The sequence below is a fragment of the Eleutherodactylus coqui genome, chromosome 3 (assembly GCF_035609145.1).
Source record: "Eleutherodactylus coqui strain aEleCoq1 chromosome 3, aEleCoq1.hap1, whole genome shotgun sequence".
NCBI lineage: Eukaryota > Metazoa > Chordata > Amphibia > Anura > Eleutherodactylidae > Eleutherodactylus > Eleutherodactylus coqui.
Window position 1 is genome coordinate 228,506,071 of NC_089839.1, and position 16,031 is coordinate 228,522,101.

The following is a 16,031-nucleotide window of genomic DNA, read 5'->3' on the forward strand; positions in this document are numbered from 1 at the left end:
GTTATTGGGAGATGGAAGCCATCTGGTGTGTGCGGTGCAGCCACATTCATGGAGACCTCGTAAACTGACAGAAGGTGGACAACGAAGCCTTGTACCAGCTGTGAAGGCATCATACACATCGTCTGCCCTCGTCAGGAGGTCTCACAGGTCATTGGGACATCCATTATCACCAGAACCATCTGTAGGGAACTGCATGTGAAGGGTTACCACGGACGAGCTGTACACCACATCACAGCAGTGACTGCACAGCGGCGCCTGCGATGGTGCTTGGAGTGTCGGACTGTAAGAGAGTGGAAGTGTTGTGGCCGGCTGAATCACAGTACACAGTCTTCTGATTGGATGGCCGCACTTGGGTGTGGTGGTTGTCTGGAGAGCGGTTTCTACACGATTGCATCGTGCAAAGTTTGCAGGAGGTTCTGTTATGGAGGGGGGGGGGTCTGCTGGGAAGGATCAGGGCCATTGGTTATACAGAAGTCCATCCTCGATGCCAATGGGTACAGAAACATTCGTGTGGCATGTAGTACAGCTCCATGTCTCTACCAGCATGACCGAACGCCATGTCATACAGCAAGCAGTGTTGAGGAACAGAATGTCTGCAAACTTCAATAGTCAGCCCAAAGTCCAAATCTCAATCCCATCAGGTGGGATGAACTAGACTGCCATATCAGTGCACCCCCCAACATACCCATCATACCCCCTGCATCACTATCTGAAGCTCTTTTGGAGGAATTGAGGCAAATCCCTCCACACATCTATGGGAATTTGATTGACAGCCGTCTAGGAGGGTTACTGCAGTCATTGAGGCCAGAGGCAGCCCAACGGACTGAAAAATGGGAATAAAATCCAATTTTATTCCCCAGACTGCAGATCAGGGTTCAGTCTCCTTTACATGGGACGATTATCATTCAAAAAATTGCACACATGAAAATCATTGCTGGCTCATTCGCTAATCATTCAGTTTAAATACTGATCTTCAGTCGTTCTCACTTATACAGCGCATGTGAACTAAATGATTTAGCAACTGAATGGACCACTGATGTATCTGTCTTTATAAACAGGATGTCCAAGCGAATTCCGACATAATTTGCTCATTCAAACAATAAATCGGTGTGTAAAAGCACCTAAGGGTATAAGAAGCATTTTACATATAAAAAAACATAAATCCATTGAAATATCAAAACCTGTTTAGTAAAATAAAGTCTAAGAACTAGAAATGTCAAAAACGAGGATGATATTCAGAGGACTCTTTTTTAATCCGATTCTGAGCAAAAGTAAAATCTATAAAACATGCATTTTCATAAGGATTAGTTCCTCCCACAGAATCAATCCCTTAGTGCAGGAGTGGAGCGGCAGGGGGGAATTGGAAGGTGGTCCTCATGGAGTAGATCTAGTACACTCCTTATCCCAATACTACACGGCACATGATTTTGGAGGCCAAGGCAAAGTACAAGTTATGTGTTACCACATAGCCCAGCGACAAGCACTTCCAAACGTCTATCATCCCTGCATGACTTGATTCTCCACAAGTTGTGAACTATAACAAGTTTGGCTATTAATAGGTTACCTATGAGATAATCAAAAGGGTTTTTCGGGGGCAGATTTCAGAATTTGGTAAATTTAAGTGTCAAAAGGGAATGTGTCATCAGAAACTGACCCAATATATACTACATATTTTTGTGTTAAACATGTTTTAAGAATTTTGTGACTTTTTTTATCTTCGATCACAAAAAAAGGCCTAAAATACTGAATTTTTAACACTGCGCACTAAGCCTAATAATAGTCTGAAACTTCCTGATCTTTTGAGAGAACTTCTCAGCCATCATCTTATTATCATCACAGACAGGATTACACAGAGGTGACACCTATACAGATAACACAGAATCCACCATTCACAATAAGTGATCAGCTGTGATTACCTCCTCCACCTCCCTGCACAAGTCACAGAGCGTGCCCAGAACAGTCTCCCATACATTGTGTTAATGGCCCATGAAGCTGCTCTAAAATAGTCATGGACAGTATGAAGAAAAAAATTCTACAATCAGAAAATAAAAACAAATTAGAAAAATGGAAAATGTTTCTCTATTTGGCTTATATTAAAAAATAAAATAGGTGATATAGTCTCTTTAAAAGGGGTTGCCTCATAACAGCCCATATCTGGAACATTTTGAAAATTCTGAAAATATGGAGCAGCAGAGGATGGACATGCACCCCCTAAGCTCCATTCACCTCAATTGCACTGCCAGAGATAGCTGACAGTTCCATTAAAGTGAATGTGAGCTGCGCCACACTTCCAGATGCACCACGGCTGCATTCCAGGTATAGGCTGTTAAGAAACAACCCCTCTAACGACGAATTTTTCAATATGGATATATTACCTTGCACAAATCAGTGCATTTGACAGCCGGTCACAAAGTGTACTCAATGGGATTTCTCATCTTCCATTGACATTCCATTCAGAGGATTGTTCTCTCGTCTTTCAGTCCCATCCATGAGTTAAGTTGCTTTCACATCTGCTCTGGAATCTCCAGTCGGGGTTTCCGTTGCAGATCCGGTACAAAACAGAAGAAAAGGCGCCGCATGCAGCACTTTTCCTTCCAGTAAAATGCCAGGCAACTGAGTGGAAACCAAATGGACCCCATTATAGTCAATGGGGTCTGTTCGGTTCCATCACAAGACGAACCCGGAGATTCCAAATTCATGCTCCTATAACAGAATAGAAAACCGGAACCCCCGAGCCCAGATTTGAAAGCAGCCTTAATGTCAGATTTGAAAAATTGTATGATGTAAGGACTAACTAGATAAAGCCCTGAAAATTTGGTGCATGTGTGGTTCTACTCCCTTGATTGAAAATACATGTGCTCATTTTACCCAGACGAGCTGGTCGAACCTCTCTTCTTGTTAAGTCTTCCAAGCGGCGGGGGGGCGCATCTAGTGCCGGCAACATTGCCAAGCAATGTATCACTGGTTGACGAAGAAAGACAGAAAATGGAAGTGTCCATCACGGAAGCCTGATATGTAAACAATGCGGGTGCACGGAGCAAATCACAGGAGGGCCAAGCAAGAAATTTCTAAGGTCTGAGAGACACTGGGGTTGGGTTTGGTGATGGGTGGCGACTATTAAAAATTTTGGGGGGGATAATTGAAACCCCCTTTAATACCATTACTGGCTCCTCACTGATGGACCTCCTCCATTCTTGTCCATTTTGACAAGTCCACTTTAAGCTAAGCAAATTAAACTAATATTCAAAGTACCCTTCAGCTCCCATTACAAGGACATTGCTTGTTTAGCTTCATTCTAATGAGCAGAACTTGTAACAATGTTCCCTGGTGGATGCGCTCTTAATTATGTAGATTAGGCTTCTCGAGCACCATAAAAATCTACTTACCCGGCAAAAATATCTAAAACTTTACACCATAAACAATACATAGCTGAAGAGATGGGAGAGGCCAGAGGTGAAGACTGCAGTGGGCTCCACCTGTCCCCTTGGGATATGTACACCGGGCCACGGTGGCAAGTGACACAGCTGGTAACAAGGACGACTATGGCTCTCATTGATGGAGTGAATTGCCCTCGCTCTAATCCACCGGCTATAAATGCAAGCTCTCACAAGTCTGTTATTACTTAGATCTGTAGAAAGATTATCATTCCCGATAACTCCCAGGAGTGAATTAACCTGTGCCGCAAATCACAAAAAAACAAATAAGGCTGAAGTCGTACCGCTCGCGCCTCGTGAGATAAAAAAATAAGAATCTCCCCGAAAATTATTGGAAAAGAGAAGCAATTTACCGGCACGGCTCTCCATTCCTCAGTAAGCTTTTATGTACGAGCTTTGGTAGGAAAACTATCAGAGTGGAAGATCGCTGTTATCAGCAGAGATATGCGCCGTTACTTCGCCTCTTTACAATGTGTCTACAACCTAAGAGCAATTTGAAAGCCGGGTTTAGTGCTGATCGCTAACAAGTACGACCAAGTATAAATACTGCCAGGCAGCCACCATTCTAGGTCTTGCTCTTAAAGGGGATTTTCTGGGCACGAAATAACTTTATAGAATCTGCTGCTATACGGCTTTTCATTAAGTAATATATTTCATTTAGCTGTAATTGCTTCTTTCTCAGTTTTTTGCTCCAGTCACATGACCCCCGTGCGATAAACGCCGCTTGTTCTGCTTACGCCTTTACCATCACCAGTGAATCCTTCCCTGCCCACAGCCTCCAACTCCCAGCTGTGAGATGTGCAGGGCGGGAGAACAGGGGCAGATAGGGGTGGAAGCGCCGTAATGCACTGCTCATGCGCAGTGGTGAGCGGCGCAGATTCTGTGTGCCTGCTACAGCAGGCCTTTTCTGGCGCTCGGACATCAGCGTGGCACCTCGTGACTGCCCTCCGACCAGAATAACAGGATATAGTCCCATCTTCCTAGAATTACATTGCTAGTATAGGTCTTCAGAGAAAAAAAATTAACTGCACTGTTCCCACCTGTTGACACAGAAAGTTGTGCGGGAGCCGAGGAGGATCAATGGCTCATACATATCAGCATTTTGTGGAATTGTCATTTGGTGCCTAGAATACCCCTTTAAAGTCTTACTGGCGGATTCCTATGCCAAACCATACATTATATCACTGGGCTTTCTGGGGTTCTCAGGTCTGAGCTATAACAGAGGTTCAGGAGCACAGCAAAATGTTGAGGACACAAATGAAGACAATCGTTGGGTTGATATCCCCCACCTCAACCCTTTTAAGGAGTTGCGCTCTTCTAGACATGCCGCTAAACGTCCATGGTCTGTGTATAATATGGTAGTCTGACTCAACAGAAATGAATGTGGTCGAGCTGCGATACCAAGTACAACCTCTGGTCTGTCTTATCAATTTGGGAAGTGGCCATGTTTTTCCAATCCTGCACAACACCCTTTAAAAGAGGATCCATAATGCCCTGCGGTCAGCTGCATAGCTCTGCATCCCCAATGACTGTACTGCAGCTTTTCTGTTAAACCCTACTCCTATTTCTCCTGCACCAATCTACGTCACATGTGGCTCCTGAATCAGTCAAGTGGGTGGTCTCCTCCGCTCGCTGTCAATGGATAATATCAGGTTTAATCAACAGTGAGCAGTTCAGACCTCCCACTCAGCAAATTCAAAGCGCTTGGAGGCAAAACCACAACTGGATAAGACCATAGATTCATGCTGAAGATGACCAATATGGTACAATTGAAAGGCTTTAAAGGGTTTTTCAGAGTTTTTATAGAAGTCATATACTTACCACAGTGCAGGACCACAGTTTCGACAATCTGACACCACGGCATCTGACTGGTGATGTTACCCAGCCAAAAGGCCTGGTGAAGACCCATAGACCTGTAATGTGGGCTTGCCATTTAGGTTTATGAGATGTCATCAATGACATCCCCTTCGGGCTATTGGCTGCAATGGTCACATTAGTAAACAGTCCAAGTGACTAGTGCAGCGTTTGTCAACAGAAGACCGGAAGAGTGTTGCCCAGGAGCATCGTGAAAGCACGAGACCAGTAATGGGTTTATTGTTTTATGTACTCTGCACCCCAACTGCCACCGATATACTCAGAAAATCCCTTTAAGTGCTTTTCACATAGTCAAACACTCGGGAAAGAACATTTATAGGAATGTGCATTATTCTGACCATCATGCTATGTGAAGCTCTACTCCACTGACCAATGAACAAGCAGAAGCTTATTCATAGGTTAATGGCATCTTTTGTGTAGCCAACACATTCATCGCCATCGGCAGCACATCTCCCCATATAAATGGGGTATGTGTTAACAACAAGGATGAAACTATATGGCAGAAGAACTAACATAGGCACAATTGTTTGACCCCATACATTCTAAATCTGCCCGTGTCAAGACCAGGTAGCAACGAGTGACTGTGTTATATCTTGATTTGTAAAAGGATCCTCATCCTAATGTCTAGATCCCTTTCGAATGCAACAGGGTTCCAAGTGTGTCAAAAAGGTGTATGTCAAAATATAGAAATTCACTTTGATCTGCTTGACCATTTCTCCAGCAATTAAAGGGGTTGCACCAAAATCAACTTTTATCACCTATCCCAAAGGGAGTCTCAGCTGTGAGACCTTGCTGTCCTATGGATTTGTGAGAAAAGTTGATTTTGATACAACCCCTTTAAGAGGTCTCTATCCACCAGCAACAGACATACACCTTGATTACTGTCTCGTTAATCTTGTGGAGGAGATAAAAAGCAAGTAATAGACTATACAAAATATATTGGTGATCACAAATATATGCAGCAGACTTACCGAGTTGATACAACCCAACTCTTTGTTTAAGAGCCAAGGCAGAGACAGTTTCCCTTCACCCCTGTAGCAGGACTGAATGCGGTCCTTAATTTTGTCCTTGATCCTCTTCAAGGTGAAGAGACAGAGAACGGACTCTTTGGGTGGTTTGACTCTATTTTTCTGCCCCTGCGAGAAGACAGTAAACAGAATGTCTTCCCTTTCCGAGATGCCCAATTCTTTGGCCAACCGTTTCCCAGGTTTACTCAGGTAAGCATCCTGTATAAGGCGATATTCCACTCCATCCTTCATGCAACCTATAGGAAACTCCACATAAGAATAGAACTTGGGGTCGTCGACACAAAGGCGGACTATCTTGGAGGTAAAGAACTGTTCTCCAGTAGAGTCGGGTGAAGTCAACTGTGTGTCCAGCTGTAGGGTCAAATAGTATACGAACTGCTCACTGCTGAAACTGTATACATAGTATATATCAAATGTGGGAAATTTGGACAAGGTATCAGAGGGTATTTTGAGCTGTGAAGACACAAATTCATCCTGGTAGACAAAGCCAAACATTTCTGCATTCTCTTCACTGGACAAAAGTTTCCGACTGGAGAGAGTAGGGAAGTATTCCGACTTGCCATCAATAGGTGTTCCAACAAAAAGTTTGTTTTGACCATTGGGAACCTCAATAATTACTCCGGACATAGTGCCAGATTCGTTGACACTGGAGAGGTAGTGCTCTTTACGATGGTGGGGTTCTCCCAATTTGAAGAGGTCACCTAAACGCAGGAACTGGCAGATGCCCTGTGAGGCACTACCGCAGGCTATAAGCCGGTCCATCGAGTAGTCCACTAGCAGCAGCTTGTTAACATTATTAGTTGTGACAAGGCCATGAGGGCAAGACTGGACGCTAGGTGGGGGGTAACACTTTTCATTGTCGTCCACAGGTCCCGTTACGTGGGTACGCAAGAGCGTCAAGTTACTTGAAAGTTTAAAAATCCTGTTGATGGCTCCCAAATAAACTTCCCCCGTTTTATTGTGCACCACCAGGTGAGTCAAGCTCCATTCACTTCCCGAAAAAGTTCTAAACGACTTGGGGGATCCATCCCCAGGAAGAATCCATGAGCCCCCCAAAACTAAAAAAGTCCATAAATGTAACGAAAAAGGTTTTATAACTTGGACCAACATTTTCAATAATAATAATAATATAATAACCCCAAAATATAGTGAAGAAAAAATAAATTAATGGTTGGGGGAGGGGATTAGTTAAAAGTAGGGGTTAGGTTTCAGACTGTATTTCCGCTGAAAGCTTCATTTAGGGCATGGTCCTAACATTCAGCCGGGACATACCTGCAAGAGAAGGATAAAAATCGTTAGAATACGTAAAACAGAGTATTTTATTTGCGCATATAATTAATATCAATCTGCCTGAAACCGGTCTTTGGCATTCCTCTCCAGGTAATCTGAGCGATTGGTGCCCCAAATTACAGGAAGGTCCTGCATTAGAGCAATGAGGCTGCTCATATCAAAAGTAGCCATGGCCCCTAGTCGCTGTCCCGCACGGTCTGCCCACAACGTCCTGTTTTTTTTAAACTTCCTTCCCACATCTCCTAGCTACATGCGTAAGAACCGTCACACTGCGTTCTGAACGCACCCAAAGAGAACAATAGGGCCCTTACGCAGATAATACATAGAAAGACAAATAGAACACGCTGCGTTCTTTTCTACGCACGCAACATGCACAATACATATATGCAAGTGTGAGTGGAACTATTAAATTTCGTGACAGCATTTACCGCATATTACACGCTCATACATTGGGGGCGTAATACGCAATGCAAATGCCTCCATGTGCGCTGGGCCTAAGTGGCATTTTCTTAACTCCAACACGGGTAGCAAACAGTCTGAGCAGTGTATACATTCCTAGCACGGAGGACACAGCGAAATTTATCACTGTCGGCCCTCCATTCCCCCCTGACTAGGAAAACAAACCAGTGCAGTCAGCCAGAGCTACAGGAAGAGCTCCGACTGGACTGTCAGCAAGGACTTCCTGGCCGGAAAGTCCACTGTCCTCACAGACATCCATCCTACAGGCCGCCACCGCCGGTTCCTCCAATTGTTTCAGTTGCCAGCTACAGATACAGACAGCGTTACGGGAAAACCGAAGAAAATTACGCTTCCAAATAAATATAGACTGTACAATCGCTTGCCTTCGCCCCCTCCGAACCCTGACCGATTTCCATAGATACAATACAGTTTACAGCAGTGTGAATAGGGCAGCGCTACTGTCCACGCACTATAACTCTCATCATCCGCCACGACGGCTTTGGCTGGTTTACTCTAATTTATATCGCCTACCGCTGCTTAGGCTATACTCAGGCGTTTATTTCGTGCAAATCTCAGGCTGAAAAAAAAAAAAAAAAAAAAATCAGACCAAATTCGCACAAAAATAGAATACATTGATTTGAATGGAGATTTTTCACATGGGCGTTTCTTCACTCAAACGGACAGTAAAAGATAAAACCACAATGAAGGCCCTCCTACACATAACAATTAGAGCGATCATCGTTGGGTGTAAATGTGCCCATCTTTCACTTTTCTGCCGAATGATGATTTTCAGTTCGGCATGAAATCCATCGTTCGGCAGAACAGCTGATAAGATGGACCGCATATTGTGTTCTGCCTGGGGAGCGCTGATTACATTGTCTCAGCTGTCAGCCCCGCTGGCAGAACAAGGGGAATTTATTCAGAGAACAGCGGGTGGCCTGTTCTCTGAATACAGCTCCCAGAGGCTCACAAGCTACTAATTGGTACTAATAGGCATTAATACCAAGTAGTAGTTTATGCAAAATGATCTCAAAAATCATCTTTTGAGCGATCATCTTCGTGTGTAATTGGGCTCTTACATCATCAACATGCAGCATGTCCCATTTCTGACAAATGTTATGACAAAAATCACTCATTCAATTCAAGGCGCGTGTTTAAAAAAGTGGATTGCACTTACATGGTGAAATGGTATCCATTTTTAACACGTGTATGCATGGGAGGGGGCATGAAAAAAAATAAAGACCTGCACATTTATGCAATTTTTTTTTTTTTTTAATATATAGACGTGAAAAAAATGGATCCAAAGTGAAATCATTTGAGGGAAAAAAAGGAACAAATCACACACAAAAAAATAAGACCGTTTTTACAGATCCCACTCGCTCATGTGATCCGTAAAAAAGTCAGATTTTTTTTTTTGGTAAGATTTTCTCTTTTTAGAACTTTGCAGGGCATTTATTATCCCTTTAAGAGGCCCCAAATTCCAGGACAATCCTTAGCAGGTGATGGCGCGGTAGGTAAAGTCACAGAACCAGGTTGTACTTTTCTACTTAGTAGGTTAGTCTGAAGGAAGACAATGTCCATCTAGTTCAGCCTGTTGATCCAGAGGAAGACAAAAGCCTCAGAAGAGGCAGAAGACAATTTAGCCCCCAGTAAAATGGGGGGGGGGGGGGGGGGGGAATGCTTCCCAACTCCATAATGGCAACAGAATAATCCCTGGATCAACGATCTGTCATGGATTTGCCAAATCTATGGCAGAAATCCAAGGCTGGGAGAAGACTTCAGTTATACATGTGGATCCAGAAGCGGATTTAGCCTTATTCAATGGGACAAATCCACAAGTCCACCAACACATTTTCAGGGTGGAATTTCTGGTTCGTACAAAGAGATATTCACCGTATGAGCTATAGCGAGGATTCACATTGAAGACCTCCAACACAGACTCAACTCGAAAATGACACCATGTGAACGGGGCCGATGGCCCCAACGACGGTTTTATGTAGAGAATTCTGCAACAAAATCCACATCACAATCTGCAGCTTTTTTACAATCTCATTAGCTTCTAAGGAAATCCGAGCTCCACTTCATATGATGTGGATTTCTAGGCACTTGTATTCTAAATCCGCGCCAGAGAAAGAACAATTGGCATGCTCGTTCTCAACGCAGAACCTGTCAGAATATCCAAACTGAATAAGGCCAATTGGCATGGAAATCTGAGTCACGTTCACTTTTCAACCACAGTAACCAATGCGCATTTAGGAGGCAGATTTTCATTGAAATCTACAACAGATGTTTCCAACATGGATATCTCACTGTGTGGATGAGGGCTTGGCATATTTGGAACCAATTTGTGCAGAAGTTGGGTGACAATGCCAATGGGTATAGAGACATTCCCGACAATGTGGCATCACCTACCCTGTGGCAATACTTGGGTAGAGTTCAGTGTCTCTACCATCATGACTGAGCACCAGGTCATACAGCACGCAGTGTAGAGGAGCAGAACATCTGCAGACTTCATTGGTCAGCCCAAAGTCCGGATCTCAATTCCATTAAGCAGGATGAACTTGACCGCCGTATCCGTGCACCCCCAACAAACCCATCATCCCCCGCATCACTATCTGAGGCTCTTCTGCAGGAATGGAGACAAATCTCTCCACACATCAGTGGGAATTTGATGGAAAGCAGCCTAGGAGGGACACTGCAGTCATTGAGGCCAAAGGCGGCCCAACACTGGTCTGAAAAATGGGAACAAAATCCAATTTCATCCCCTTCAATGTGCGTCCCGGTACTTCTGTCATCATAGCGTATACCAATCTGTACTGTGTGTGAGCAACGTTTGCCCCTCTATGTGCTGTGGGACTACTGGTCCCAGCATACACATTAGCGCGCTCAGCTACAAAAGCCTAAATTGAGCGTTGTCCACTTGTGGCCTCAACAGCAGCAGCCCTAAAGAACGACAAGCAGCAAAGACATCGAAGGCCATGCTGCTTCTTGTAGTTCTACACTACCACTAACGTATCTCTCGGCCCGGGACACGTCACAACTAGGAATAATGGAAGAGTTGTCCATCAGGCTGCAGCTTACATTGTTCCGCAGGCCCCTGTGGCATCTGATTGGTTGCTACGGACAACTCCTCAATTTTTAATTTTGCCCAAGATCTTGGTCAAACGCTGGAATGAAATTCATCGCTCCAGAGCGCCAGAATCTGGTATTCACCCAGCATCGTCCCCGAGTCGGCGCTCCAGCTTTAACGCCAAAAAATTAAAACCTCATTGCCTCAATCACAAAATAAACGATGTGAACGGAGCGGAAATTTATGAGGAGTTCAGGAATCTCTGAATTACATTTGAAATATTAAATCACACGAAGCCGCCTGTAATTCCGCAGGAAAGTGAAGTATTTTAATACCAAATCATTTGCCTATCAGCGTCGCTCAGGCCTCGCACATCCCGCAGATAGAAATGATTGAGGACGGGAGACATCCGCAGAACGGAACCTTCTATAACTGGGAAGGGTTCAACGGGCACATAGAAGGAGATGGGCGGGCGGAAACTACAGCAAGAGACAAGCGGTATTGGAGCAGTGTCTTAAAGGGGCAGTCGGCCAATATATATGCCAGAGGGATCATGCCACCATCAAGGTGCAGAATAGGGATCAGTTGCACCCAAAGGGTTTGGCTGCTGGTAGCCGGGACCCGTTTCCTTACGGCACTGACACTATCCATAGGAGGTTTAAAAAAACAAACTGCTGACTGAGTGCGCAACTTTAATTTGGAGACCAAGCACCCAAAACTGTACCGTATATACATATCATCCCCTAGCTTCTGACACCCCCATCCCATCCATAAGAATTAGTAGATCATCACTGCAGGATCCCCCATTATCATCACCCCATGATATGCAGAGCCCCTCATCATCCGCACCAAGGGCGTCCGGGGAGGAAATACAAATGTGTCACTTGTCAAAAAGCAAGATATGACACCGAGAGACAGCAGCCTGCAGGCAAGTACAGACAGACCGAGTACTGCGGACCCAACACAGGCAATTATACGAGGATCTGCAGAAAGTCACAGCCTGCTGCTGTATAATCAAGTCTACAATGCATTCTGGGAGGCAGCGTATAGATAACAGTGGCAGTATGGCGGGTCAGCAATGAGAAATACTGTATAGGTGTTGCTTGAAGAAGAATATATACACACACAGGGGGTCCAAAAGGAAGCAGTCTTATAGTAGTTATACTCTTGCATATAGGGGGCAGTATTATAGCAGTTATATTCTTGTACATAGGGAGCAGTATTATAGCAGTTATATTCTTGTACATAGGGAGCAGTATTATAGTAGTTATATTGTTGTACATAGGGAGCAGTATTATAGTAGTTATATTCTTGTACATAGGGAGCAGTATTATAGTAGTCATATTCTTGTACATAGGGAGCAGTATTATAGTAGTCATATTCTTGTACATAGGGAGCAGTATTATAGTAGTTATATTCTTGTACATAGGGAGCAGTATTATAGTAGTCATATTCTTGTACATAGGGAGCAGTATTATAGTAGTCATATTCTTGTACATAGGGAGCAGTATTATAGTAGTCATATTCTTGTACATAGGGAGCAGTATTATAGTAGTCATATTCTTGTACATAGGGAGCAGTATTATAGTAGTTATATTCTTGTACATAGGGAGCAGTACTATAGTAGTTATATTCTTGTACATAGGGAGCAGTACTATAGTCGTTATATTCTTGTACATGGGAGGCAGTATTATAGTAGTGATATTCTTGTACATGGGAAGCAGTATTATAGCTTGTACATAGGGGGGCAGTATTACAGTAGCCCTATTCTTGTACATAGGAGCAGTATTGTAGTAGTTCTATTCTTGTACATAGGAGCAGTATTATAGTAGTTATATTCTTGTACATAGGGGCAGTGTTATAGTAGTTATATTGTTGTACATGGGAGGCAGTATTATAGTAGTGATATTCCTGTACATGGGGAGGAGCATTATAGTAGTTATATTCCAGTATTATAGTAGTTATATTCTTATACATAAAGTGAAGTATTATAGTAGTTATATTCTTGTACATAGGCGGGCAGTATTATAGTAGTTATATTCTTGTACATAGGAGGCAGTATTACAGTAGATATATATTATTGTCAACAGGACAGGAATATATTAATCTGGAACACTTAACCCCTGAGTCAGATGTCGCCCTAAGCCTAATATGACAGATGCAATTCTTAATCACATTTTATAACCAGCGTCCATTAAACTGATTTCCTGTAAATCCCGTCAGCCAATTAAACACCCAGAAATTCTTTGGCACTCAGCTCTGGGACAAATATAATATTTCTTTAACAAAAAATTTGCAGTTGTTTGTATTCGGGTTTAATTATTCAATGTAATTTGGTTTTCAGGACTGGGAACAGGATCGGTGATTAGAGAACAATCAGCCCTATAAAATGATTATATAAATAACAAGGAAGCCTCTTGTAACAAAGGATTACATGAGCCGAGGCTGCCCGGAGCCCGCACTACAGCACATTCATTTCCTGTATTAGGGCTTATTCTGGGTCAGTCAAGGTCATGATTAGAACCGCAGCCGCCTCCTGCTCGTGTATGCGGTCTGGATAGCGGAGGGCAAAGAAATGTAAATGCAAAACGGAAACAAAACAAAAATTCATATTCACTTAAACTGAACCATATTGTCCTAATGGGGAAAACCCACCAGTATCAGACAATGAGGCATTAGTGACGGGGCCCAGAAGGCGAGACCCCCCCCCCCCCCCTCCCCCCATTCTAGAACAGACAGTCACCAAAATTAATATGCCCTGCCATCATAAGACATTATTGAAACTTTTAAGTGAACCACAACAGTTTAACTCTTTAGTGACCAGCCTATTTTGTGCATTAAAGGGCTTGTGCCAGAATATCAAGTTATCCCCACAGGATATCCAACGGATAGAGAATAACTGCCGAGACCCCCGCCTATCTCAAAGAACAGGGGGTTCCATGTTCACCATCCTCTTCATGGTGGGGTTACAGCACCCCCACAGTGGGGAGGAGAGTGAGCAGAACGCTGGTCACACAAGCATGCTGGTGCTTCATTCACTTTCAATAGGTCTGCCAAGTGCTCGAGTGGCGCCCGCTTGGGTATTTTTGTCATTCTCATCTGGATCAGCCCGATTGCTGTAATACCGAGTTTAAACATTTTTTTTCTTTTAATACAATAGCACCAAAAAAAAAAAAAAAGGAACAATGTTTTTAAAAAACATTTGACCCTGTATCGCCGCATTCTAAGACCAATAGCATTTTTTATCATTGTCATTTATCTGGCAGCGGAGCTTTGTGAGGGCTTGTTTTTTGCGCGAAGAGTTGTAGCTTTTATTAGTAGCAGTTTGAGGTACATGCGACTTCTGGATTGTTTTTTATTGCGAGGCGAACAAAAAGAAAAACAATAATTCTGGCATTACTTTTTTAAAGCATTTGTATAGTGTTCACCATGCGAGATAAACAAAATATTTCCATTGTTTGGGTCATTACGAACATGGTAATACCCATTATGTGCGGTTTTTAAAAATATTTTGGGGGTATTTTATCCATTTAAAAGAGTTTGTGGATACATTTATTTTTTTAACCTGGATTTATTTTTTTTTTAATTAAAAAAACTTTATTTAACATTTTTGACACTATTTTTTAGTCCCTGGAGGGGATCCGAAGATGTGCGCGTCTGATCGCTAGGATACTACACTGTATTACCTATCTGGTGCATTCTACTAAGCCTATGACATCAGCCTATACTCTGCAGGAGGTGGAACCCAATAGGCTGAGTTACATGATAGACATGGAGGCCATTGTCAAGTTTACAGCTGCCATGGGAACCTATTGGTACCTTGCGATCGCACTGCATAGTCATCTTATAGGCTGCGTTTGCTTTTATGGTAAAACTGCCAGAATCTAAGGTTTTCCTCTTCTAGCAGTTAGAGCAGGAGCCCAGCTGTCACTGGTTGGCCAAGCAAACACCTTAAAAAGATATATGGGCAGGTTTAAAACCTATTAGTGACCGCTGTAGAAAGGTGTATTGGTGGTCACTATGGGGTTAAAGATGGTGACAATATAGTCTTTAAGTAGTAGTTAGACGAGTTGTGAAGGGCAACTATCCAATAACGTATAACACACATACGGAGCCACCGCAGGGAACAGAGCACATCCATTCTCCAAATAGGAGGTCGAGTACGTACCCACTAGTTAAAGGCCTGTGATGGGAAACCCCTTTAAGGGGCACCTGTCACCCATTTTAGCCTATTAGACCACCAGAACATTGTGGTAGCACTTCCTACATGTATTATACCCAGTTTTTGTTTTAGGGCCCTTTCACGGGACGATAAATTGTTCAGATTCTTGCACCCAGCGGAATCTAAACTATTACAGTTTAGTGTAAATGACTCAACTGAACGACGAATGAGAATTCATTTGCTTCTCGTTTGTTATTCAGATTCTGCATGAATGATGGATCGGCCGTGTAAACAGGAAGTCATCATCTGAAGGTTGGCCTACTTGCTGTGAATGGAGGCGGGTGGGAACAATCCCCGACGCCTCCAGTCGCTGAGCAAGGATCGTTCCAGTGTAAAAGCAGAGGAACGATTTTCACTGAGATGACTGACATCTGCACCCGACAGCTCGCCCCGTGTATAAGGGCCCCAAGTTACTGTCGCCGCTTTTTGCCAAAAAACACTTTGATTCTGGTGCACAGTATGGTAGTTCGATCCCTGGAGTCACTGGGGCGGCGCTACTGGCCTCCAAGGTCGTGGCATAGCTCGTTGAAACCGGCTATCCCCCCAAATGGACAGTCCCACCTTCCGACGCCGGCAAGAGCGAGACCCCGCACGCTCTCCTTCGCGCTGCCTTCTCTTTGGTCTGGTCATGCAGGGTGAACAAAGGTGCAATC

General features: G+C 43.6%; 1 protein-coding gene across 2 annotated transcripts in view; it reads right to left on the minus strand.

Annotated features, from left to right (window-relative positions):
• PLXNA1 (plexin A1) overlaps positions 1-16,031 on the minus strand; it is a 330,066-nt gene that overhangs the window by 287,993 nt on the left and 26,042 nt on the right. For both annotated transcript variants that reach the window (XM_066597033.1, XM_066597035.1), the window contains exon 2: positions 6,281-7,609. In XM_066597033.1, coding sequence (XP_066453130.1) covers positions 6,281-7,447 — 1,167 coding nt within the window. In that variant the 5' untranslated portion in view covers positions 7,448-7,609. The remainder of the gene's footprint in view (positions 1-6,280; positions 7,610-16,031) is intronic.